Source organism: Leptosomus discolor, chromosome 7 (genome assembly GCF_034619465.1).
Source record: "Leptosomus discolor isolate bLepDis1 chromosome 7, bLepDis1.hap2, whole genome shotgun sequence".
Lineage (NCBI taxonomy): Eukaryota > Metazoa > Chordata > Aves > Leptosomiformes > Leptosomidae > Leptosomus > Leptosomus discolor.
In genome coordinates, this window is record NC_141397.1 from 37,130,798 (window position 1) to 37,158,397 (window position 27,600).

Sequence of the window (27,600 nt, forward strand, 5' to 3'; positions counted from 1 at the left end):
TTTTGCACTGAGGGCTAGCCTGTTGGAGCAATAAATGCATTTTATGGGAGATGGAGTATTTAAATTTCTCTGAATTTTAGTGGAATCTTTAGAGTCATCATGGTTCAGTGTTTTAAAGAAAATCTTTCAAAGGTGTGTCTGCAAGCAGCAGGTGGTTATTTTTAAAAGGCAAGTGAACTGCTGTCGCTCCTGTAAATTGAATGCTAATCTTGACATCTAAAAGCAGTCTGGAATGTGATAATTAGCTATAATACTGCTGGCTTGTCTCATTAATTACTGAAATGATGGCCTGATCCTGAGCTGCTCCCATGGCCACCTTATGTGCCATAAGAAGTTGTGATTGTTGCATGGGCAATTGCGTAGGATGTAAACACTCTGAAGGGTGATGGTTTATGGTGGTGGGAGTTGGTGGTGTACTGACTTACTGTCCCTTCTTTTTTTCAAGTGAGATGGTTTGTATTGAGGGAAACGTTACCTGGAGTGGCTTAAACATTTTCCGGTACAGAGTGGGCAGAAAAACCTGGAAGTGTTACTGTCATCCTTGGGTGAAGCTGGTTGCCATGTTTATAGGTCCCTAGCCATAATATAAGCTATTAACAAGGTGTTTCTTCAGCCTATATGTGAGCTACTTACTTGTGTGCCTCTGGAGAGATAATAACCAGATGTTTCCTTGTTGGTTTTGGAAATTTGGCTTTCTGGTGCTGTGCACTTGGCAACAAAATTGCAACTTCCCTGAGGATTTTCCCTCTACTTGAGTGCTACAGTATGCCAAAGTTCTTTAGAAGTAACTGTCTGCCTTACACTAGTTACTTTTAAAAGACATTTTCTCCGTAAACAGAAACGCTTAACTTTTCCTATCAGATCACCTCTGTTTTGAGTGTTTTTCTTTAAACGTACATCCAGTTTTCCTAGAAGCCTGTATTCTGCTAATGAGTCTTTTCCATTTGTGTATTTTTCTTACATAGTCACCTTTAAAGGCTGAAACTTCGTAACTCACTGGAAGATTAATTAAAGAGCAAAAGTGTTACTTTCAGGCTCTACTAGTAAATTCTGATACCTGCTTGAAACTGACAGTTTGTTTGAAGAACTATTCCCCCCCCGCCCCGCCCCCATGAGTTAAAAGCAAATTTTATGCAGGCACAGGGGTGCGTAGCAGGCTTTGCTAGTAATCGGTCTCATGTGCATTTCATTCTGTGCATGTAGGCCCCGAGAATAACAATGGAAACTGCATGAGTTACGAGCACATGCAGGATTTGCCTGCTGATTTAGCTGTGGGTTAGGCAAAGTTTCAAACTTTCATTCTGCTCTAATGCATTTGGTTTATTTCTTATGTCCTTAGGAAGAAAAAACTCCCAGATTCTCTCTCACTCCATGGATCAGTTATACGGCTTTCACTTCTGAAAGGAATTTCTGCCCAAATAGTATCCGCAGCAGTAAGTGTATTTTTCTCCTGCTTGCATTCACTAAGAAAAGTTTGAACCTCTTCTGGTGCAAAGCAGCGTGTGTGAGATCTCCTCGCTTCCCCTATTATTAGTTCTGGATAATACTAACGTCTTTGATACATAAACTACTCATTAGTAATCCCTAGCCAGTAGTGAATCAGGTATTAGCTGACTCATTGCAGCCGCAATATGGTAGGTCCTCTTTAACACTCATTTGTGTTGCTAGATGTCATTAAATCTGTTGGGAAACATTAAAAATGGTAGCGGTGCTGTTCTGCTTGCTTGAAGGTGGTGGAAACAGGTTTGCTTAAAGCCTGCAGCAGGCGCAGCACACACTCGTTGTTCTGTGCTGAGTGAGGAGCAGGTTTGCACATTCCCCTGCCTGTGACTGCGCTTCAGGCACAGGGGCAGTGGAGCTGGTCTGTAGACCGTACTGCCAGGGAAAAACTGAGGTGATGATTTATAAAATGTATGATTTCTGAAGCATGTGAGGTAGGCTTGTTAGAATAGAATACAAGTGACTTGCCTGTGAGTGTTTTGTGATGTCTGTGTGACCAGGGTCTGGGTGTTAGTGGGCTGCCACTGGTTGTTCTGTGCCTGATGGAGGTGTGGATGAGCCACGAGGTGTGCTTGAGAGGGGAGAGGGAGGTAGTCTGGCCATTGATGTCTCTGCTGTGTACACAGAGAATACTGAAAGCTGTTGAGATTAGACTGTTTTGAGAAGAACGCGGTAACTTTCATATGGAATTACAGCATATTCTGCTGCTTCTCCGCTTCTGTGTGCTTTGTCATTCCTTCTAGGTGTTTCTAGCTAATGGTTCTGTCAGCACTGTCTGCCCTAATGGGGCTGTTAAAATGCAACTTGTGTTGATTTTTCTACATGTTGTAGTTCTCATTATTAGAGACATGCACGGAGCTGGGAGTTCTGCCTCTCTTACTCATGACTTGACCTTTTTTCTAGGACAAAGTGGATGCTGGCTTGCCCACTGCAATTGTAAGTACTCTTAACAGTTTTCAAGTACTGTATAGTTAGTTTTCATGGAAGTTTGTTAAAGCAGTAATTTAGAACAGCTTACTATGAATTTTCAAATACGAGAGGTGGGAGAAGCAGCATGAAAGATCTAGTTCCTGGGGGCAGAGTTCAACCTTTCTTAACTGCCCAGCTGCCCTTCTGTTGATCAAGCCCCATACTCTCCCCTTTTTCATGTCATTACCAGGGCTTGTTAGTGAGCCCTTAACCTTTCCCCATAAGGCAGGTGTTCATCTGTTGCACAGGTTGAATTTCCCTGGTTATTTCTTGTCTGCCAGTTATTGCTTTGACTCCTTCCAATTCTTTAGAGAAACTTAAATCAAAATGCTCGTAAAATGATGGGTTCAAAATCTCTACGACTCTGATGTAGCTGGAATATAACCTTAAAATACAAAATTTCACTAAAAGCCTGACTGAAAGATACCTCTGCTTAGCGATTTGCATTACACTTCAAGTCAAGCATGCTATACATCAGAAGTGAAGCTGCCTATAGTTAAAGGAGAAGAGAAGCATTTTAAGGAGGTGAAATACAGAAAGTATTTGTTCTGACCTTGTGAAATGAGTTTTGATGTTTTACAAAGAAACTAAAGATGTGCTTCGTCACTTTGACTGTAGTAGCAGCAATCCATAAGAAATTATTCTTTTTGTTTAAAAGGAAAAGGAAAAATACCTTAGTCACATCTAAGGCAAAAGGTTGCTCAGCAAAATTGGAAGCATGCTGTGACTGATGTGCACATAGGATCAAAACATGTACTTACTCCAGACATTAAAGTGCTTAACTTTTAATCTGACTTAAACTTGCTGAGAAAAAGTAGAACAACATTAATATATCCACAGCATTGTGTGATTTCTACTAAGTTTTATTTAACTGGGTGCAGTTTTGCAAGTGTGATACAATCTTGGAACTATGTTTAATTCCCCACGGAAGGAAGTAGAAGTCTCTGGGCTTGCTGTGGACTGTCTCTTCAGGGGATCAGCACTGCCCAGCATTGTAAAAGAGTTCACTCAGCAGCTGAGTGAGAAAAACCCACTGAGTATTTATACTTGGCTACCACACCAAAAGAATGAGGCTGGCTTTGCAGAGAAGAAATTTCACTGTGGGTACCACTGAGCATTTGAAATTCAAACAGCAGAGTGAAAAGCAGCCCTCGGACCTTGAGTAGATTTGTGTGGTGGGCGTTCAGGTGTGATGCTTCTCTAGCTTTCACGTAGGAATTGCTTGTCACGTATATTAGAAAATGGTTGTATCTTTGACCTTTTAAATCTTCCCCTTTTGGCAGATTTTGCATAAGTGTCATGAGAGTTTGTGGTGGATTTGTGACTGACGTTTGTTCTGCTTTAAATCTTTCTGCATGACTATTTCAGGCAGCATCAAATCTGATAGCAGTGGGGACTTCCCATGGGTTAGCACTGATATTTGGTAAGTTAAAAATAAAGTTTTGAGTTTTTTGCATTTTAATGTTCTTTAAAAAAACCCAAAGAAACAAACACAAGCGAAAAAGCCCAGCCTGAATTAGAACTGCAGGGTGGATTTCTTCTAATATGTTCTGTTTCTGCTAAATGTGATTGTCTTTCAGTATAGAAATAAAGCACAAGTAATATTTTGGTTGACCGTATTCACATATTTCTTCTGTTTTGTTGGGGATTGGCACATTGATACTGAAAAATTCAGTGCTGTGGGAATTGTCTGAAGAGCTCTTTCTGTATTTAAATATAAGTTAATCTGTTTTCATGTGGAAGAAACCTGGATACAACTACCATCTCATACAGTATTAATCTTCTTCTACCATATGACATAATAGCTGCCTTCATCAGGGAAATGAAAATGTGTTCCTTGGGAAGTGGAACTTCTGGCCCATGACTACCTGCAGTCTTGCATCATAGGTTTCTCCTTCCCTGAACTTCCCCTGCACCAGTCACCTCTCTGTCCCACTCTGTGTCTCTTCATTCTGTTACTCTTTCCTTCCTCTTATCACCAAACTTTTTTTAAAAAGTTTCAGAGCTTGTGCCTTTGTTTACTCAGGTTACCAGCTGGGCAAGAACAGCTCTTGAATTGCTCCCGTACACATCAAGGTTTTGTGCCTTTTGTCTACGCATCACCAAATTCTTAACAATTTTAGAAATTTCATTATCTTCTTTACTGTTTGTTTGAAGTTGGCTGAAATTACTCAAGAGACCAAAAGTTACGGGGGTACAGGGTGCAACAGAAGGATGGGAAAGACTGTGACAGTGTAAGACTCGCCTTCCTGGGTATTTAGACCTTAAACTATTATGTGTCATTTGCTTAATCCAATATTGAAACAATTGCAGGATGTGCAAACATCATATTTATATGATCTGAATATACATAAGTTCTTATCTGCTACAGTCAATACATGATCTTACTGAATTTTTAGTAGTAGATCTTGGTGGTTTTTCTAAAATTCGCTAATTATGTGGAGATCTCCAGTGTCGCTACTATGGAACATATTTTTACTCTGATTTTCCTGTTGCTCTGCAGACACTATGAAGTCAATAAGCTTTTGAACAAGAAGCTGTTTTCTGCAAGTATCATCATAGAGAAATATTATTTTTAGCATTTTACACTCCAGAAGGGGCTCTAGGACTCTATATAAGCATGTGAAGAGAAGGGGTCATTCTTACCTTTTGTTGTGGTTATTTCTGCATCAAGTCCCATTTAAGAGGCTGGACCACTGAGTGCCTAATTGTCCAAGATGCTCAGCATGCTGTGGTGTTTCAGCTGATGTGTATTGTAAGATTTGTATGTTTGTTTTGCTCAATGCAAGTGTGTTAAAGCAAAGTTTTCTTCATTATGCCGTTGGTTACTTTGGACCAACATGTTTACTGTTATTTTGGGCATGATCTTTGTGAGGCTGTGTAGTCTGTAGTTATTCAGTTGATTTTGTGGCCTTTAGGAAACTTGGCACAATGCCAGCTTTCTACTAATTATTAAAATAAGTGTCAGTGTGTTGACGAACTTCTCTGCATACTTGCAACAGGGACTTTAAAGCTTTCTGATCTATGGAAACATATTCTTTATACAGCCACGTACTGGGCCGTATTTCCACAAATGCATTCAGCAGTTTGAGGAAAATGATTACTCCCTACTGTTCTGTGCTTGTAAGATCACATCTGAAGTGCTGTGTCTGGTTTTGAGCTGCTCAGTTTAAGACAGACATCAATGTACTGCAGTAAGCCCACTGGAGGGGGGTCACCAAGGTGATGACAGGGCTGAAGCACACGATGCATGAGGAGAGGCTGAGAGAATTGGGTTTCTTTTGCATGGAGAGAAGGTGGCTAAGGTTGCTGTCTGCTACAACCTAATGGAAAGGTATAGAGAAGAGAGACTCAGACCCCTTTCAAAGGTCCATGGTGTTAGACAACAGGCAGTGGATCCACGTTGCAACATGGGAAGTGCTGATTAAATTTTTCACCATGTGGGTGCTGAAGCATTAGATAGAGGTTGAGGGAGGTTGTGGAATCTCCTTCCTTGGGGATATTCAAAATTCAGCAAGGCCTTGAGCAAGGTGATCTTGTTTACTTTGCTTGGAGCAGCGGAGGAGGACTGAGGCAGAGACATCCATAGCTCCCTTGCAACTGAAGTTATTCTGTGAGTCTATGCTGTAACTTGAAGATGAGGAGGAACGAAAGTGTGACATCCAACTTTGTTTCAGACATGCGTATGAATGCTTCCTGGATGCTTCTGTTCTCTGCCCAGTTCTTTCAGTTCTGTAACTAAAACTTGGGCATTGACCCCAGGGCTCTCAGATCTATCTGCAGAGAGAGAAGTCCTCATAGGATATGGCTGTATAAGGTCTTGTGCGCAAAGAGAGAGGATGAATGTTCTTGGGTTTATTCTGTAATTTAAACCAGCAGTATATGTCTGTAGACCGATTGCTTTCTGTACTTTTTTTATGAAAGCATTTTTCTACTAGATGTGTTAATTAGGATATTTACTCCCTGAAGTTTTGTAAGCTGTGTGCATGGTTTATGCTGTGCAATGGAAACGTCACCTTTTTTTGCCTGCAGAAATGTAGGTCCATTTCTGGTTGAACGTTGCTGTGTCACTAGCAAATTTTATAATGCTTTATTCTTTCGTATATATATTTGACTTAAGCTGTTTAGTTTGTCTCTTCTATTAAGTCCACCTGTACCTCTTTACTTGTCTGCTTTGTCCTTGTTAGGGAAGACTTGAGTAGCTTTCATTCTGCTTTTATGAATGCTTCTATTGGCTTGAAAAATTGTCTCAGGACAGTTCTCAGATTGCACATCTAATCTTTGAAAAACTGTGTTTTTCCTGTGGACTAGAGTTGGATTAAATGCCAACTCTTTGACATTCTGTGAGTGTTGCAGAAGTGTTGGTAGGAAGGGATGTGCGGAGGCCTGTAGTCACCCCCTGTTTGGTGCAGGACTGTCACTAATAACTGGGTCAGGGCAGCCCTGGCTTTGTCTAGGCAAGTCTTTGAAAAACTCTTACGGATGGAAAATACTGCCCAACAGGCAAACACACACTCCTCAGTGTGTTCCAGGGCCACATAATCTTGCAGGGGAAAAAAGTGCCTACCTCTCGATCTGCCACTTCTGGTATTTTCTGGTTTTACATGATTTGACGTTATTGAGAAGAGTTTGCTACTCTCCTTTTTTTACCTATCTTTCAGGTAGCTTGTCTTCTATTTGTTACCACATTTGGATAATGACGGGTTTTTGTGCCTTAGGAATGTGACCCTTAGCTTGTTTCTAGTGCTGTGCTTGCTTAGGGAACTTGGAGGTTTTTTAATGTAAATGAGGGCCATCCTTTTGCCAAATTCTTTTCCAAACTTGTTTGAGGTCTTGAGCGTTGTGCAAATGAACAATTATGCTGTGTGCCATGACTTTTCTTCAGGACTGCTAACTGGAGAAGTGTTGTCCTCCAAGTCTATAATAATAAATAATCTTTAAACATGTTGATTTTTTTTCTCCATCTTTCCAGAAGAGCTAAGAGGCTTTTACATTACTCAAAACAGAACTCACTGAAATGTGTTCTTTTTTTTTGGAGACTTTATGTTCTGGACAGACAATGTCTGTATAGCTAAACTTTGTTTTGATTAGTGTTGAACCATTTATTTTTCTCTGTTGTCTGTAAAACTTATCATTACTGTCCTGAGTCTTTGTTGAGATGTGGGAGTGGCATATCTTGAGAGAACAGGTAGTGTAAGTACCTAAAGACAGCATTAAAACTAGATTTTGGGAACCGTTGTCTTTGGTTGTTTTTTGAAGTTAATAGGGAGTTGATTGGCTAGCTGATGGTAACTGTTGAAAATAGATTTACCAGTTATGTCACTGTGAACTTCCAGTTTTGTTTCCTCTCAGATTTCTTATTTTTTTTTGTCTTCGATACAATGAAGTCCAAATTTATAAACTCTTTTTTTCCTCAGTGATTCCATATGCTTTTTAAACTGCTTGTTTTAAAACGCTGGCTATCACAGCATCCTCTCAGTTACTTGAATAAATCAAAAGGGAAAGCGTTAACCAAAGGAAACACTGTCAGCAAAATCTGAAGATTCTCTCCAAAGATTATTTATTTCACCCCTTTCTTTTGTATTGATTTCTGGCTTTTTCTTTCCTCTTTTGGCCCTTTCTATGTGGACTGAGAAGGAAAAGGTACAGTAACACTGCATTGTGCACGTACCCTGCATGAACAACTCCTGTCTTGCCCAGTTTGCATGTTGTCTGTGCCAGAATTTAAGATGCCAGATAAGCAGCCAGTAAGGCAGTGCAGTAACCAGTCAGTGGATAATCCTGCTGGCCAGTCTGGGTGTTGGTTGTTGAATGCATATGAATTGCTCACTTCCAAATTCTCCAGGCAGGAACAGCAGAGGAACAGGTAAATGTGCTATTTATAGTGTTTTAGGGCAGCAGGTCCATAGCTGTTTGTACAGGCATTATTTTGGGCCAGGACGAAGGCTCTTTCATGAGATCGCCATCTGTCTATTTCTGCCTGAGAGCTGTCAAGTGGGAGCACTATGGAGCAGAAACCCAATTCAAAGAGCCACAAGCCAGAAACTCTGTGAAACCCATGCAAGCAGACAGCAACTTCTGAGAGCCCTGCTCATGCTGCAGTAATGCAGGTGAGGAGGGAGCAGTGGGTTCCTGATGTGGTAGCCACAGGTGGACTGACTTAACCCCTGCTCTGAGGAACCATTTTACTAGCTCTAGCTGAGGGCAGGGCGTGGGGAGGAGGGTTCAGCTGCCCTGGTTTATGGGACAGCTGTTGGGTTACTAGGGGAGATGCAACTTGTCCCATTAGTTCACCATCTATTGTCCTCCTGATCCCCAGGCCCAAGAGGGATATACCTCCTGGGAGAGCACTTACTGGTACTGGCCTAATAAAGGTGGGAGGAAAGGACCTGTCCATAAAATTTGTGATATTTGAGGAATTCTGCAGGAAATAAAGAAGGCCTTTTAAACTCAGGAAAATCATGGCTTAAGGAAAAGATCTTGTTGAAGACCTAGTGATCTGAGAACTAATAACTTCTGGAGTGCTATGCATGTTCCTTTGTTCTGGGAAGTGACTTATTTCATATTCACAAAGCTGTTTTTATTCTTTACTTGTAGAGCTATATCAAAGTGTCATCTTGTTTTGATGTCAGACTTTGAGACAACACAAACTGCCAGTAAATTTTCAGATTAAGAATTGCTTTATGTAAATTGCAAAATTAAAACTTTGGTTTTTTACAGTTGATAGCCTTTGTTTCCAGCATTTGGAAAAAGGTTTTTATGTTTAATCCTAAATGTGCCTTAATTCAAAGCTGATGATATTAGTCTGGAAACTCATCATCAGATCAGCTTTTATAACCTTTTGCTTCTATCCATTTTTATTTTTCTACAAGTTGATTAATAGGAGCTGATTGATTCAGCATCTTGCTTTGTTTTGGAAACAATCTCATCCATCCTATTTGTAGTTAGTTTTTTTTTTTAAAAAAGATCTTATCTAATGGCTCCTCTTTGTGTGTCATTCTTTGACTGGCTAGGAACAAGACCAGGTGCTGCCATGGATTACAAGTACTCTCTGGGGTTAGCTTTCCAAGGGATCATTTCTCAACTCTGAAAATGCATCTCTGGCAAACAATGGGCACTTCCTTCTTAGGAAGAAACAACTGGAGTCATGCAAAGCATTTAACTTTGGGATGGAGTGAGAGTCTTGTTTATTTTGAATTGACATTATGGGTGAGGGAAGAAGAAAATGGATTTGAAAGTTCTTGTGGGTATACATATAAAGATGCAAAGCTGGATTGAAAGTAGTAGTGATTCTGAAGCTGCTTCCCTTTTCAGAGAAAGCTGTGGAAGATACTCCTTTTCCATGCCTACGGGAAACAGGTTATTGATTGACTTACTGGCTGGTTTACACTGAAGTGGAAGGAACAGAATGTAATTCACCTTTAATAGCAAGAGCTGCAGTAGTCACCTGGTTTTTAAACATATTTTTGTGATTAGCAGATTGTCTTTTTCTTAATGAATTGTATTTCCAGACCTATGGAACAGTATTATTTCTTTGGGACCTGAAGGACACCTTTTGGAGGATACCTCTCTGAGGAACTTGTTTTCCAGCTGTAGCTCTGTGTTCTCTGAGCTTCCGTGGACGTCCTCCGTGATTTTTCTTCTTTGACCCATTCTGATTTTTATTTCCGTCTCATGGCTTCTGCTTTCATCTTATCCTTAATAAGGAGAGTTGTGTGCAGAACAATGGCTTATGTTTTGAAGCATTTCCACTGCCTTGTGCTTGGTAATAGAGGTGGTGGCTGAAACATTGTGTCTGGGAGAAGGTGCTGTGGTTTGCTGTGGCTCCATGGCATCAGACTGACTTTCAGGAAGGCTCTGTGTTGTGCTTGAGTGGCAGATGCAATGAATTGCATGGTGCTTTTTTAATTTTTCTCTATAGTGGTACTGAAAATACTGAAGTAGTTTTTCCATGTTTCTCTTATGTATTGAATGATGGCAGCCGTTCATAGTATAGTCACTTGAAAATTGTGTATAGCCTTTGTTTAGTTAAACATGAGTATCAAGGCTTATAAAATTTAGGTATCTATTTAAACAGTAACTAGTGTGACTGTCAGAGCTTTCAGAGCTGCTTCTGTACATGTAGATTCAGCCAGCTTGAACCCTCCCATTCTTCTTGGCTGTCAGAGGATTTTTATCTTGAACAGTGTCACATTTGTTTGGAAAACTAATGAAAAGTAGTGTTTTACACAGTTTCTGACTATTTAACTGTGAAAGATAATCTTCATCTACCTGTAGCTGAACTGAACATCTCTTACAGCAGGAGCAGCGTCTTTACGAAATATTTCTAAGTGTAAACAAGCAAATGTCAGTTCTTATTTGAAAATGCAACTCCCTTGCTCTGTGTCTGGCATAAGCCAGGCTGCAATGGAAGAAAGGGGAGATGCTTCCGTCTTCATGTAGCATCAGGTGTTATGCTGGCAGGCCCAGCAGAGCAGAACAAGTAGCCTTTTCCAGAACTGCCTGGGCTGCTTGTCATCTGGTGAAGAGATGATGTTTTTCATTGATATGGTCAACTGAAGGCACCTTTCTCTTTTCCTCCCATGGATTTCAAGAGCAGAGCTCTTCAGCTTTTACAAGAATCCTGGTGTCTCTGAGCAGTCATGGTGTCCTCTTGACCACTGCTGTCATCATGGTTTAGATCAACACTGACAGTTTTCCATAATATCTGAGCCTTCCTTGTGAATTTGCAACAGACCACAGCCTTTCTGTCTCTGCCAGGCCCTGTCTCACTTGGTGTGCAGAACAAGTCATGTTTGTAATACCCTCTCTATCTCTACCTCTCTGCTACCACTATCCACCTTTGCAGGAAAAGGAATATTTTACTTTCTTTTGAGCCACTACAGTAGATGAGTTTATTGAGGTAGGTGCAGGAAAACAAGGAAAAGAGGGGAAGAAGTATTTGAACTTGGCCCTAGCCTCTTTCTCCTCACCCTAAACCATGCTTTAGAGTAATCCATGAGTTCGGGTACTCTTCTTGCTAGTGTTTATTTCCGTCCTCCCACTGATGCCTCTTCATACTGGTAGAATTTGAAAGGTGATTCCTGCTCTGTGTGTGTGTGTGCTCAGCCATCAATCTGTGTGTGCAGACTGATGAATACATCACTTTGTATTGGGGAAGAAGTGAGAGAGATATCCATGCTCTGTTTCACGTCTAGCACATCGCTAGCAGTGCTGCAACTTGGGGAAATGTGTCCTGTGCCTCGAGCAGTTCTTCCAGGGGGTTTCTGGTGCTCAGCTGCTGTCTGTTCCCCTTGTGTCCTTCCATTCCCTTCCTTGCTCAAGGTGAAATCCTGCACACAGTGTTACTGTGGTGCTTCCAATGTATTTCAAATCTCTCGTCTTCACTGCAACAGTCCTCAGAAAACATCTTTTCTTCCTCCCCCACTCAAAAGGAGGACAAAAACAGAGAGAGGTGGAAAAAGCAGATCCAGAACACTTGTTTTCTTAGCTTTTAAGAGCAATGCACCAAGGACAGGCAGAAGGTTATCATTCATAATGCCTGAAGTGCAACATCTTATAACGCAATTTCTAGACTCTTGTAGTGGAAGCATAGAAGAACTTAGCCCGAAGAGAGGTGCCTGTTGGTTGTTGTCTGCAGGGGGCAGACAGGTCATGGCCAGGCAGCAGTCCAGTCCCCTCGGGGGCTGTGCAGGTTAGCACCTGCTGGCCAGCAGCCTGTGTCTCTGGAAATGAAGTTCTGCCACTCTATGGTGATCATTACTGTTTCCTTACAAAGAAAGAGCTATGTGCACTAGAACTCATCGAGCATTTTAACTGTGTGGCTTGGAGACACAAGTTCATTTTCCATACAGCTTCTGGCCTTTATCAACAAAACCAAAGAATAAAAGTTATGTAAAATTACAATTACCAAAAGCCTATGTCGGGGATTTGTAGTTGATGCTCAAGTCAGCCTACAGAAGTATAAAGCTCAGAAGATATAATTAATTTTCTGTCATCTTCCTCGCTATGACAGAAGCACCATTGCAGAATAGTAAAAGGAAAGCTAGAGATTGCTTTGCTTTTTCTAGTAGTTTCTTCTTCAATTTGTAATACCTCTGCATTTCCATGTTCCCTGTGCCTGTTTTGTACTACTTAAAATATTTCCCTGCAAGACCGTGCCCCACTCTCTCCGTACTAACATGTGCTCTTATCTTGTAAACTCTTTTTTAAAAACTGAACTGTAAGCCTGTGAGTTGTTAATGTACCCCAAGTGAATTGTATATGTAAATAATTGCATGATGTTAATTTTAATCATTGCTCTTTCTTTCTTTTTATTTTCTTATTAATTGTTCTGCTCTAGATCAAAACCAGGCTCTTCGTCTGTGTCTGAGCAGCACTGCTGTTGGGGCCCAGTATGGGGCTATCTCTGCTCTCAGTATCAACAATGACTGTTCGAGGCTCCTGTGTGGCTTTGCGAAAGGACAGGTAATTCCCTTAGGATGAGATGTCTAGTGCTCTGTCCTTCTGCAGGCTGTTACTGAGAGAATATCCAGAGGTCGCAGTAGCTCCAAGCCAAGCGCACTCAATATGTAGCTGTTCCTTACTTGGTTTTGTGCTGAGAAGCAGTATGCACGGCTTGATCTGCCCAGAGCTTTTTTGACCAGCCAGTTCCAGCATCTGGTGACCTAACTTAGATTGATTGGGGTAGGTTTCTGTGGAGGAATTGTGTGATGCAGAACGTAGTGAAGGATTCAACTAATTATGGCTCATTGTGACATAAGTCCTACTCCTGATAAACTGTGCAATGGAGCACCAGGACCATCCAGCTTAGTCTTTCTAGGTCACTTTGTGAGATCTGTGCTTTGTAATTAAAGATAGTTTTTATGTGATGATGACACAAAATTCTTGAAACTCGTATCCAGCCCCTTAGTTCTGTTGCATGATGGAAGCAGCATAGCTTTTGGAGGGGTTTGAGTCTGCTGTTGTAGTTTTATGCCCTTCTCTGAACCTGAAGAGAGAAAGCAATTCCTGAACAAAAGTTATAAAACTGAAACTAAACCAAAATGGATAGAAGTTAACTTGGTAAAATTTAGATGTCTGTGGAATACAAAGAAGGCTCCTTTGTTTTTCTTTTTAGTTTAATTTCGGTCTAGATAAAACACACTCCAGTGCATGTGATAGAGCTAAATGACAGACTGCTCCAGACCATGTGGAAATGCAGATTTGATCCATGCAGAGCAGTGGCCAGTTTTAAGTGATACGCCGATAAAATATTTTGGAGCAGCAGTTCTGAAACAACTGGTCTACAAAGCTTTGACAGATGATTTATGGAGCCATATAAAGTAGCATTTCCAATAAAAACTTTGATTCAAATTGTAATCTCAGCCCTTCTGAGCTAAAAATTCCTCGGTTATGCAGTGAGTAGTTTGGACTTTGTGCTGCTTAGCTGAGAAATTGCCTGAATTTAATATCAAAGCACAAACCAAGCTGCATACTCGTACCTGACCTGTCATGCTGAGCAAACACAGGAGGAGAGGAGTGACAAAGTTCATGGTAGCCATGGAGATGTTTGAGTTTTGCTAACGGGTGTTAGCAGAGTTTATTCAGCTGTTCACTGATTCTGTAAGAGAAATGCATTGAACCACTCTGAACAATGTTGTGTGGTAGCAAAGTTATCTTACATTCTTTAATTGTGTTATCAGGCAGATAGCTGTGAGGTGAGTGAGTTTGGGCAGGTGGTGGGAGCTTGCCAAAAGGACACGATGCAGAGTGGTGAAGATAACCCTATTGTTGTCCACAAGAGTACAAGCAGATAAGTAAACTGCTTGTAAAACAGGGCAGGAACAGATTTCAGAGCACTTGTTTTTGATATGAAGACCCTACTAACCCAGGAGGATATTGGAAATATAGAAATTTATTGATGTACTAACATGCAAGGTGATGGAAAGAACCCCTTGGCAGTAAATGTGTGCTGAGAACAATCTGCTTGCAGATCACAATGTGGGATCTGGCCAGTGGGAAGCTGCTACGATCAATAACAGATGCCCACCCACCAGGAACAGCCATTTTGCACATCAAGGTAACAAATACTACGGGTACTCCTTCTGTACTACTTTTTTTTTTTTCCTTTAAGACACAGTTGTGGTCAGTCAGATGTGTTGATTTTCTTTGTGTAGTGCTTTTAGATGTACAGATGAAAGCAGCTACCTAGGAGCTACATGGTAATAGTATCCAGAGGTGAGAAGAATGAGCAGAAATTCTATTTAAAAAAGAAGCTGAGTATTTTGAGAGCTGCAATAATAGTATTGGCTGTGAGTTGTAGTATAACTAATAACAGTTGTTGTCTGTTATAACTCTTCTCTCTGATGCAGAATCTATGAAGTTGCTAGAATACATTTCTCTAAAACTTGCAGTGGTTTGACCTAGATACATGACTTGCCAACTTTAAACTTAAAAGAGTTTGAAGTGTAGAAAGTAGCTTCTGTCAGTAGCTTTTCAGACAACTTGTTGGAAATGTTTGGGTTGCAAGAGAAATCATCTATGGCTTCTTGTTCAACGTAGTGTCGTCATCACACACAGAAACTCAGATCTGATTTTGTTCGTGGCTTTATGTGGGCCTTTCCTACCAGAGCATAATGCTGGTCAAACCCTGAGTCACCCAAACTCTTCTGTCTCTTCTCCTTTCCTGGGCCTTGCTGAGACATCCCAGACCCATAAGTGTCACACGTGGCACTAGTGTAGTGGGTCTGGTGGGGCACGTTGTTCAAGGACAGGTTCTCATGTACTGGTAGGTCTGACCTGGCTAACGAAAAATGTTTTGTGGGTGTGAAGGTGCCCCCTTACTGCTGCATCTTCCATGCTTCCATCTCTGCCATCTTTGCTCTGTGCAAAAAGATGAATAATCCCCTGTGCCAGGTCCTCTGCTCCTGGTGGCTCTCTTCTCTAGCTTATGACCTGATGGCAGTACAAGCAGTGAAGAGAACTCAGACACTGCTAGACATCCCAGATGTTTGTGTTACTAGATGTTGGGTTGCAAAGTCCTCTAGAAGGGTGCCTCAGCCGTGGCTGTGACCCTTTTTTTATCTTGATCATTTGGTATCATTAGTAGGTCTGGATGTTTCCAAGTTTGGTCTGTTTGTGACTGCAGCCCATTCATCAACTGTGGTACCAACTCATGGGCTGTGAGCTGTTCTAGTGGTGGCACAGGTTTTGGTATGCTGTAGTTCTGAGCTGCAATAGAAAGTAATGGGACTTTGTTACCAAAGTCTAGCAATCGGGCTTGCTGGAGGGGGGAAATTGAAACACAAAACTTTGCTTTTCTTATGCGTCATAAAAAAACCCAGTAGTTGTTTCAACACTGTATGTTAAAGGTGTCTTTCTGTAGGTACAATGCTTGTACTTCTGTGTGCTGGTAATAGTGCCATAGCATATGGGTTTTTTCTATCCTTTTTTTTTGGTAGTTTATTTCTTAATGCCATTCTTAATCTAATTATTTTCTCAGTTTACAGATGACCCGACGCTTGCAATTTGCAACGACAGCGGAGGCTCCGTATTTGAACTGTCATTTAAGTAAGACAATAACTCTAAGTACCCGTAGAAAGTACAAGAAAGTAATGCTGGGTCATAGTTTCTAAAACCTAAGCAAAAAAAAACCCATTGCAACAAATAAAGCTACTGTCTGAATGTTGAAGGTGTAATTTAGGGCTGCAGTATAATTTCATAGCTGAAGCAAGATGCTATCTGGTAGTCTAATAGTCAAAGAATAGCCTAAGTTATTAAGGTATCAGTGTATTGTCCAGAATCCTGCCATTCCTTGTGGGCTCTTGGTAGCTGTGATAAAAGTGCTGCCTCTTGGTTTTCCTTGTTTCATTCGTGAGAGCTGCCCTGCAGTAACTGCTCCTTTTCTTCTTGGCCTTTTCAAGAAGGACAAGGAGGAAGGATTGACAGTCTAGAGGAGTCTGTTCCTGTCCAGAAATTTTCAAAACTTTAGTATTAAGATCTTAAGGAATTCTTGTTTGTATCTGAGCAGCTGTATGGGACTGCTTCCAGTGACACACTAAGAGTGATCTCTGCAGCTGTGTAAAGGACTTTTTAAAAACAATATACATGAAGGATCACTCTTGAGGTTTCATGAGATTGTTGGGCTGATCTCTTCTTGATAGCTGGCCACTAAGCTGATTTCTCTTCTTTGCAGGAGGGTTATGGGAGTGAGGACCTGTGAGTCTCGATGTCTCTTCAGTGGCTCAAAGGGAGAGGTTTGCTGTATTGAACCATTACATGCAAAAGTTGAGCTGAGAGACCATCCTATCACCCAGTATTCACTGCTGGCCATGGCCTCCCTAACAAAGGTAATTTGCTGCTTACAGAAGGTTTTGTGTAAGAAATCACAAGGAAGTAGTTCTCTGGTACATACTTTTATTTTGTCTTTTTCTTTTTCTTGAAGATACTGGTTATTGGCCTGAAGCCATCTCTGAAAGTGTGGATGACCTTTCCCTATGGTCGTGTGAGTAATGAAGCCAAACAGTTGCTTTTTGGATTATGGGTACAAACAGTTCCTAGAGTGAAGGGCATGAGATTAGGACCAGGTGTTTGGTATTGCTACTTTACCAGCACACACTAAACTCTGCATTGTGGAATTGCAGTGATAATCTGTTTGTCTGATGTGTTCAGACTGTGGGCAGACAGGAGGCGAACAGTCTGCTTTCAGCTGTACCTGTGTGAAGATGCTGAATTTCTCCAATCATCAGGAAGGGAGATATGCAGGAGCCTCTCAGCTTCTTGTCTTCCTGGCTGCAGCCTGGATGCACCCACAGATGGGATGTTGACCTGATTATGGCTATGATCACCTTTGACTGGGGCTGTTGCTTTACATAAGAACCATACAATGGAATCCTTAATTGCAGGGACAGAGACAAAGTGGAATTAGAGCACTAAACAGTCTTTGCAACTCTTGGTTATTTGCTTTCACTAGTTGCTGGTATAATTCCTTTTGGAAAAGCAGCTGGAGGAAGATGTGGGATGTGTTAGATTGAGAGAATGGTGACAAGGCAGCAAGCAAGCTGCAGCTTGTTGTAGTCCATCAATCCGTGTGAGGTTGCATCCTACATTAAGCGGCTAGGACACAGGTTTTGTTCTGACTGGCTGTCCCCTTTACCAAGAGACACGTTACTCCTAAACCATGTTGCTGGACCAAAGAGCACAAGCTACTGCTCATCTGCCAGCAGACCAGGAAATTGCTTTGCAGCCTGTATGTGTACATGGCAAAGTCAGTGGGCAGCAGCTGACAAACAGCATGTGTCCTGGAACTGAGGTTCTGCCTTGCGTACCTTAAATGCTGGCTGTGCTTTTTGTCTAACAGATGGACCCTTCTAGTGTCCCTCTTCTGGCATGGCACTTTGTGGCTGTACAGAATTCTGTGAACCCCATGCTTGCATTTTGTCGAGGAGATGTCGTTCATTTTCTTCTGGTAAGCCTTGGATGTTTTATACTGCATTTCAGATGGTCATGTCTTATTCACATATTCAGCTGACTGAGCCTCTGTCTCAGTGAAAGTATGATACCTGTGCATGCTAGGGATGACTGTGACTTGCAACCACCTTGGGAAAACAAACCTGTTGGGCATTGATCTTCAGCAAGCAGTGATGCCCTTCCCTCAGAATCTGGAGGCATGAGCTTTATGTGTTCCAGAAGTGTTGATTTGAAGCTTCTTTCATTTCTGCTGGAGATAGAAGAATGTGGATTGTTTTCAGGGAGATGATGTGAATTTGAGATACCATTTTATTTCTTGTTTTGAAACACAAGTCTGGAAAAAACTCATATAAACCACTAAGAGACAACAGCTTTCAGATCCTGTTGGCATGTAGCTTTAGGGCATGCCACTTGTCCTGTTTAGATCTGCAGAAATTACACATGCAGATATGGTTGTTTGAAGATGATTTCATGTCTGGTTTCAGTATGAGAACTGTGCCTAGGCTTCAGAAAATCTGGCATTTTGGCTTTGGGCTGCTGAGTTTGTTTCCCAGCTCTGCTATCGTCTTGGACCTTAAGCTTTGCTCGAGCACCCAGACATTGTGTGGTCTGGATTGAATTCTCTTTCTCCTCTATCTTCTCTCTTAGTAAACTTGGGAAGAAAGAAAAAGGGTGTATGTTTAAACCTCTCTTGCTGGAGATGTCTGTGCATGCAATAGCACAACCCTCTGCACAAATACCCAGCTCAGCTATGGCCAGTGGTACAGCCATGTTACCTTAATTCAGGTCCCTCTTGCTGTACTTCAAATTGTCAGAAAGTAAAAAAATCCCTAATTTTTCTTTGCAGAATACTTTTTAAAATGATGATGAACTAAAGCCAGTTTAACATTAGCGTTCTGTAGTTCTGACTTTTACGGGATAAGATCCTGCGTGGGACAAGAGAGAACTCTTGACTGGGAGCTGTCATGCAACATTTCCCTTCAATTCAGTATTCCAGTGGGACTGAGCCCCTTGGGAGTCAGCAAATGAGAATCAGTCCTTCTTTGGTGCTCTCTGTACGAATGCTGGAGGTTTGCACCCCTTTTAGAAACCTTATGTAATATGTGAGGTGGGGCAGGGGGGAACAATCCCTTGAACACATGTAGTGCCACCTTATTTATGGCATACACTCTTGTAGTACAAATAAATGATTCAGCAGAGGGCATATATTTTTGCTGCCCCCTGCTCGGAGCCTTCTGCTTCCTCACTTCCATGACTGCTTTTGAAAGGGAGACATTACGGTCCATTTGAGAAGCATGTGTGCTGCTACTGCACACTCAGCGTGCTTGTCTGAGGGGAGCTCCAGACTCCTGGAGTTGGTGTGATGCCCTCTGGGAACAGAGAGGTTGAGCTGAAGAAAGTCTTTAGGTTTGAGTCAGCCTTGTCCTGTTTCTCTACTAGGTAAAGAGAGATGATACTGGTGCAATACATGTCACTAAGCAGAGGCAGCTTCATCTACACTATGACCTTATCAACTTTACTGTAAGTCTCAATACTGCAGAATGGTTAATTATTTTTTTTTTTTTGCACTAGTTTTCTTGTGAATGTATCTCAATAGCCCTTAGTTCTATACTATTGGCTTTACAAATGCAACATAAGAACTGACTGTGTTTATCTGGGCTTAAATGAAAATGTCCTTAAACTTGGGACTCGGTGGAAAACCAGCACAAAGGAGACAGTAAGTGTTAGCTAAAGGACAAAAAAAATGAGTAGCGTGGAGGCAACAATACTGCCCTTTCTTGGGAAGGAGGGGTAGCCTTTTTGAGGAAATATTTTCAAGAGCCAGAGAGAATCTGGCAAGAGATTTTTATTCACTATTCTCACTAAAAAGAATGCAAACTTTGTGTAATTGTCTCAGTAAAATACAGTGAGTAAAACATGAAAGGCCAAAATACCAAGATGGACTTCCACATCAGCTGGCATTTGAAGTTTGTTAACAAATATGCTTGGCTGTTTAAAAAAAAAAAATTGTAAAAGCAGCAAAAAAAAAAAGTCTTTTTATTTGCAGGGTTTTGAATATAAAAGTAGAAGTCACAGAATATGAATGACAGGGTTTGAGTTAAACTTAGATGTACTATTTCACTTTTTAATGCCTCCTGATGCCATATTTACCTCCTAAGGGATTTGAGAACAGATGTTGTAGTAGCCTTGTTTGAGGCCTTTGGATGGAAAGTGTGCCAGAGCATAATTAGTGCACTGAGAGGACAGGAATTGCCATTTGTCTACAGGTGTTTTCTGTGAAGAAGGTTCCTTGTTATTTTCTCATTGTTAAAGCTGATACTCCAGGAGCCTTGCCATCTTTACCTTTGGAGTGAGGCATGGGTGATGTTGGAAAGTGACCATGTATAGTAACAAAGCTTCTAGCTGTCCTAGAACTTCAGTACTGATGCTTGAGGATGTGGCCAGAGCCTGTTTAGCTGGCCTCTAATTCTGTATGCATTGCTCAAACCTGCGATTTGTTGCTTTTTCAGTGGATAAACTCACGGACAGCAGTGCTTCTGGACAGTGTGGAGAAGCTGCATGTTATAGATCGTCAGACACAGGAGGAGCTGGAAACCATAGAGATCTCTGAAGTTCAGCTAGTCTACAACAGCAGCCACTTCAAATCGCTGGCTACGGGAGGCAATGTCAGTGAAGCCCTGGTAGGCACAAGTGACCTGCTTGTGTCAGCTGATTCTGTTTCAGATATGCCTTAAGTGGAAGCCTGGAGCTTTAGAAAAAAAGACTTTTTGAAGCATCTGAGAAATCTTACATGGTGTTGATGTGGCCAGCTAACAGTTCATGTTTCCTGTTGTGCATTGACATTTTTAGGGGCTGCTCTTAAGTTACCAAGCTTCAGAATGCTCTGTACAGGAAAAAAGCTGATTCATTTTTCAAGAGATTCCTATAGGCTTTTCTGCTTTGTATGCCACAAATACTTTGCCGTAGCAGTGCCTGTGCAGCACGTGCATTCCCTGCCCTCATCTTGCAGTTTGTCGTGAAACATAGTACCTGCACTTGTAGGTACTACAGTTCTACCTCATTTGAAGTAAAAGACCAAACCCATCCATACCAGTGGGTATTGCAACACTTCAAACACTGTGTTTTCTACTTTCTCATCTTTTGTTTATTTGTCTGCATTTTATTTTGACTTTCATGCTTGTTGTTTTGGTGTGTGGGGTGGTGGGTTTTTTTTGTTTGTTTGTTTGTTATCCTGGCACTGTTGTGTCTGGACATGTTTTATAGCTGAAATAGGTGTTAGTTTCAGTGACTCCTGTAACCCACCTGTGCCTTCTGCAGCAGACTCCCTTTGATGTGGTGTTTGTGTTGCCATAGCATTGTGGAGGTTCTTTTGAAAGCCATGGTTGTGGGACAAGTTGTTGCTTTCAGTAGAAAATCACTTTCTCTGTTTTGGAAACAGTTTGCCAAGAGTGTGTGTAGGAAAGGCATTTCTTCGCGCATCCTTGCATTCAGGCCTCCTAGTGCTTCACCAGGGGTTCTGAAATTCCACAGCTGGACGCTATGATTCCTATTCAATTCTGCTGTAGCTCTGTGAGACTTGCTGGCCCACAGGTAGCAGAAGGCTTGTGTGGGTCTGTAGTTTGCATCTGCGATTTCGAGTTCAGCATATGGTCATGAATCAGCTCCAGAAGCCCAAGGAGAAGTGCCTTCAATGCAGGATGGCAGGATTTCATAAAAAACGACCTCTCTGTCATGGTTCCCTTTTGAGCACCAAGGAGCAGAGTGCTTCTTCCAGTCTGAACGGCCAGATCCATGAGGAGTCTTTGCAGCCTTTAGATCTACATAGCTGCTGCTTATCTGGCTTTCACTGCCTTATCTGCTTCACACTGCTAGCACTGCTATCATTCTTTCTGCTGCAAATGCATACTGAGGAAGAAGGAGCCAGAAGGTGGAGTCTAGTCTCAGTTACCTTATGTACTGCCTGCCACGTGATGTGGAATTGCCAGGGACAACCTGACAGAACATAGCTAGAGATTGGCACTTAAGGTGGTATACGAGCTCTCCTTGCTAGGATATGTTGTTATTCAGAGCCTTTCACTCAATTCAGGAAACTCTGCAGTGCCCTGTAAGGACTTCTGGTGGTTGCCATTAAAGCCAGAGACACATGGCTTGAAAAACTGGTGGGCCCAAATAAGCGCTGCCTGTTAAAATGCTATTGTGAGTCTAGAGAAGACCCCTACTTAATTCACAGGCTGTTAGTGACAGATGAGATCTGAAGTCTGTAATGCCATTTTGAAATACTGAGGATATGAAAAAGGCAGTCACATTCCCTGCATTTCAGTAGGAGTTACAAGACAACCTATTCCAGAGCAACTGAGTCAAGGACAACCTCTGCTGGGAGGCTTTTAGGTCTTTTCCCGTGGCTCAGAGGATCAGAAATATGCCTTTTCCTGTGTTAGTTATGCAGACGCTCTGGAAGGCAAATCTTAGATGAGGCTGCTACTCCCATAAGGGATATTCTGGTTTCAGAGGTGCCTGGGTTTGTGGATGAAGACTGTCAGACCCCATTCTTCTACTGCAGCATCGAAAGACAGATGCAGGGAGTATTTCTAACTTCAGCTTTAGATTCTGTGCTGAGCAGGTGGAAGTGTTATCACGGCAGTCCCTGGAGTGGACAGACTTTTCAGCAATGGGAAGACAGCTAGGAAGCTTCCCTAGCTGACGAGATTGAGAAAAGCACAGGACAAATAGCTCTAGCATGTGTAGCTGTGCAGTGGAGTGGAAAGCGAGCACTGTGGTAAAATCTCTAGTTTTTATGTGGTCCTCCATTTCTCACACTGTAAATGTGCCCATATACAGCCTTTTGAACTACTTACTGGCAAACTTCTGTTGTAGCAACTCTTACTTCAACAATATTCTTTCTGTCTGTGTCTCCTACACATTTGCTCTTGAGGAAGATTTATGAAGAAGCAGATGGCAAGGAAAGAGCCTCCATAACTTTTTTTTTTTTTTGCACAAGGATAGACATAGAGCACTTGGTGGAGGACCCACTGCTTGTGGGTCCTTATGACTCCGTTGTATTTTCTGGGCAGCCAGAGCTCAGTAGCACTTTAAGCTGCATTCACAAGCAGGAAGGAGTGGCAGCAGAGCTTTTTTTACTGACTACTGCCAAGCAATCTGTGTTCTCTCCCAATCCTCTTTTTGATTTCTGAATTACAAAGTGTCTCTAAAGTTCAAGTGTATGTATATTTCTTGGTAAATTTTACAAAAATAAAAAGCAGTTTTACTTGCATGTAATTTTTCTCCCTCTAGGCATTGGTTGGAGAGAAAGCTTGTTATCAGTCCATCAGCAGCTGTGGTGGTCAGATCTTTTACCTTGGAACTAAGGTAAATGTGGGGAGTTTTTAATAAAAATACAGGGCATTCACTGTTGATGGTAGCTCATCTTCAGGAGAAGGGCAATTTTTTATACTATGGAGATGTGAATTGAGGATGGGTTCTTTGCACATTTATGTCGTGAGATTAAAAGAATGTGCAATAATTAACCAAGGTACGGGCTAAGTAAGTGTGGATACTATAACCTCCCTGCTACCAAAACCTTGCCATGCACACCTGTTACAGTAAGACATTGTCATGGTTTCACAGTATCTTGGTTTGTGCTGCTTCAGGGTAGATTTAGCATTACTATACTGATGTCTCCTCTGTCCTAAGCTTCAATTTCTCTGTCCTAAACATGCTAGAGAATAAACAGAAGACAATAAGACGACAGGGAAAACTAGACTCTATTGCATGGAATGATAAAAGGAATATCCTTTTCACTTCTTGTGTCCTGCAGTGCAGGCTGTCTGTGAAAAGGCAAAGAGACGTGGCCTGTACGATGGCACGTGGAAGTAGGGGATGAAGTGAGGGGTAGTGTCTTGGAGCAGATGGGTTGCAAGGCCACGTAAAGGATGTTAAATACAAACATCCAATTTATTCCTGCTGTGCCAAGCTTGAGGGTTGCTTTGCTTAGGTTCACCTGTATCAGCATGCTCTGGTGGGTCTGTGGGATACCACAGGCTGCATGAGCAACTGTAAATAAATAACTTTTTTTCTTTTCTAGTCTGTTCATGTCATGACATTGAGAAGCTGGAGAGAGGTATGTTGAGAGGAAAACTGTACAACTTAATAGGTTCGAATTGCTTAAATATAGCTTGAGAGCGGGGAGGGAGCATTCGTGAAGCATGTTCTGAGATTGTGTTTGGGATCCCTGATGGCTACGCACAGCCAGCACTGCCGGTACACTGCTTTCCATGGTGGGACGTGATGGGATTCCTGCTTGCATAAACTTGCAGGCTGAATGGAGACCTTGTTCTCCCAAGCAGTATGTAATGCCTTGCCATGTTCCAGCTTCTGTTAACAAGACAGAGTTAGTGCAGTGTGTGACTTCAGAGAATTCTGTAAGTGTAAGCCTTCTGTCTACCAGATAAGCATACAGGAGTGGAAGGAAATCTATTTCAAGTAATCATAGATAGTTTGGGCTGGAAGGGACCTTTAAAGGTCATTTAGTCCAACCCCCCTGCAGTGAGCAGGGACATCTTGGGCTGGATCAGGTTGCTCAGAGTCCCATCCAACCTGACCTTGAATGTTTCCGGGGATGGGGCTTCTACCACATCTCTGGGCAGCCTGTGCCAGTGTTTCACCACCCTCGTTGTAAAAAATTTCTTCCTTATATGTAGTCTGAACCTACCCTTTTCTAGTTTAAAGCCATTACTCCTTGTCTTATCGCAACAGGCCCTGCTAAAAAGATTGCCCCCGTTTTTCTTACAGGCCCCCTTTAAGTACTGAAGGGCCACAATAAGGTGTCCTTAGAGCCTTCTCCTATCCAGGCTGAACAACCCCAACTCTCCCAGTCTTTCATCAGAGGAGAGGTGCTTCAGCCCCCTGATCATTTTTGTGGCCCTCCTCTGGACTCGCTCGAACAGGTCCATGTCTTTCTTGTGCTGAGGACTCAAGAGCTGGACATACTACTGCAGGTGGGGTCTTGCCAGAGCAGAGTAGAGGGGGAGAATCCCTCCCTCGGTCTGCTGGTCACACTGTTCTTGATGCAGCCCAGGATTCGGTTGACCTTCTGAGCTGCAAGTACACATTGCCAGCTCATGTCTAGCTTTTCGTCGACCAGCATCCACAAGTCCTTCTTGGCAGGGCTGCTCTCAATCCCTTCACCCCCCAGCCTGTGTTGATACTGGGGATTGTGCCAAACCAGGTTCAGGACCTTGCACTTGGCCTTGTTGAACCTCATGAGGTTCACATGGGCTCACTTCTCAAGTTTGTCCAGAGCCCTCTGTACGGCATCCTGTCCCTCAGGTGTGTTGACGGCACCACCAGCTTGGTGTCATCTGCAAACTTGCTGAGAGTGCAGTTGATTCCACTATGTCATTGATATTAAACAGCACTGGTCCCAGTACAGACCCCTGAGGGATGCCACTTATCACCAGTCTCCATCTGGACATTGAGCCGTTGACCACTACTCTCTGGATGTGACCATCCAACCAATTCCTCACCCACCTAACAGTCCACCCATCAAATCCATGTCTGTACAATTTGGAGAGAAGGATGTTGTGGGGGCCCGTATCAAAGGCCTTACAGAAGTTCAGATAGATGACATCCGTAGCTCTTCCCTTGTCCACTGCTGTAGTCACTCCATCATAGAAGGCTACCAGGTTGGTCAGGCAGGACTTGCCCTTGATGAAGCTGTACTGACTGTCTCGAATCACCTCCCTGTCCACCATGTGCCTTAGCACAGCTTCTAAGAGGACCTGTTCCATGATCTTCCCAGGCACAGAGGTGAGGCTGACAGGGCGGTAGTTCCCAGGGTCCTCCTTTCTACCATTCTTAAAAACAGGTGCAACGTTTCCTTTTTTCCACTCACCAGGGACTTCACCTGACTGCCATGACTTTTCAAATATCATGGAGAATGGCTTGGCAACTACATCAGCCAGTTCCCTCAGGACTCTGGGATGTATCTTGTCAGGTCCCAACATCAGGTTCTCTGTATTTTGTCTCCAGCTACTGCAGGAGCTACATCATAAAATCCATCAAAGATTACCTAGAAAGTTCATTGGATTTTTGATCGTTGTTTCTGTTGGTAGGAGATTTTTTTTTTAACATCCTTTCTCTGACAGCTGAAACCCTATAAATTTCCACACTACAGTTCTTAGTGATCTGTTTATGTCTATTTGTTCCAGTGTTGTTCTTTTCACTTGAGTTAAACAGCAGCTTTTCCTTTCTGGATCATCACTTTGTGGTCTGTTTATTCCATGTATGCGTGTTCTTTCTAAGACTTTGTTTTGCAAGGCTAAGCAAAGGTCTTTTTGTCGTCTTATAAGATTAGCTTCCCATTTCTTTCCTTTTTCATAGTCACTGTTCTCTGCTCCTCCTTTGTGCTCAGTTTATTTGAACATAGGTAAACGGTTTGGCGCATATTACTCTGGGTAGGGTCTTACAAGTGCCATGCGCAATGTCACCTGTTCTTCACTGTTTCTACTACGTATGTCATTCCTCATGCTTCCTTGGGTCTCATTTTGCTGTTCCTTTGGCTACATGATGTCAGTGACTTGTGGCACTCTGGAGATTCACCAGTACCCTATAGCCATGCTCTGATTTCTGCTGTAAGTTGCTTGTACCGTTGGATTGCATCACACTTCTATTACCAAGCTTTAGGGGGAATCCTGTGTCTGTTTTTCTGGTGTGCTATCTCACATCACACATTGACACTTGGTCATCAGCAAACCTCATTAGTAAATCCAGCTTATGCCAAGTTAGTTGACCAAATACTTATGTAGAAGGAGGCTTCAAGGCTGATTCTCAAGGAACTCCAATAGTAATTTCTTTCCAGTCTCACGTTCTCCTTTAAGGAGCAACCTTCGCTGTTTTGCCTTTTACCTGCTTTACAGCTCTTGTACTCATTCATGATTATAAGCTTCTCCATGTGACATTGTATCGGGACCTTTAATAAAATATGAATATTTCGGCTTTGTAGAACTTTATTATAGAGTTGCTACTTTTAGTTACCAAGATCACTTTCCTTTGCTAGTTTTCCCTCCAGCCATTCACTACCAACTTTGCTTTGGCAAACTGTTAATGAAAAGTCTTGCTTTGACCCATGACTTCAAGCACTGCTTTTTTCTAGAATTCAGAAGTCAATCACAATTTACATGCTCTGAGCCAACCTCCTTCTAAGACACTGTGTGTTTTCTGTTCTGCTGCAGGCCTCTTTATTGTAGTGGAATTAAGAGTTGTCGTTGAGTATGTAGGGGATTAGGGTGTGAAGCTGAAAGTTAGTTCTTGCTGCAATGCAGAATACTGGTCTGAGACTCAAGAGTCTCTCCTCTCAGGCTGGACTTTGGCATTTTGACCTAACATACCAAGACTAGTGGTGCTTGACCTTGTGTGCTTCTCCTTAAAGCAGAAAATACTTATGATCTACTTCAGTCCTTGTTATCTTTGAGCTCAGGAGAAAACAAAGGGTAGGATGAGTATACTTGTATGCTGAAAACATGGCGGAGGTTTTTTTTTGTTGTGCTCTAAGTGATGAGGCAAGGATGAGGAATGGAAAATTTTTATTCTTTGTGATTGAAGACACTTGCTGATGCTGTAGGTCTCCATCCATCAAGCGTCTGACCTAAAATGTAGCCCACAGGGACTTGATGTACTGGGGCC

At 42.2% G+C, this 27,600-nt stretch overlaps 1 protein-coding gene across 1 annotated transcript in view; it reads left to right on the forward strand.

Moving 5' to 3' along the window:
- The window catches only part of VPS8 (VPS8 subunit of CORVET complex), an 84,066-nt gene that overhangs the window by 3,452 nt on the left and 53,014 nt on the right, over positions 1–27,600 (forward strand). Inside the window, exons 4-16 of the mRNA XM_086468502.1 lie at positions 1,340–1,433; positions 2,404–2,436; positions 3,838–3,892; positions 12,812–12,936; positions 14,444–14,530; positions 15,953–16,020; positions 16,646–16,799; positions 16,895–16,954; positions 17,810–17,917; positions 19,360–19,440; positions 20,430–20,600; positions 23,212–23,286; positions 24,002–24,037. Of these exons, the coding sequence (XP_086324628.1) occupies positions 1,340–1,433; positions 2,404–2,436; positions 3,838–3,892; positions 12,812–12,936; positions 14,444–14,530; positions 15,953–16,020; positions 16,646–16,799; positions 16,895–16,954; positions 17,810–17,917; positions 19,360–19,440; positions 20,430–20,600; positions 23,212–23,286; positions 24,002–24,037 (1,147 nt within the window). The remainder of the gene's footprint in view (positions 1–1,339; positions 1,434–2,403; positions 2,437–3,837; positions 3,893–12,811; positions 12,937–14,443; positions 14,531–15,952; positions 16,021–16,645; positions 16,800–16,894; positions 16,955–17,809; positions 17,918–19,359; positions 19,441–20,429; positions 20,601–23,211; positions 23,287–24,001; positions 24,038–27,600) is intronic.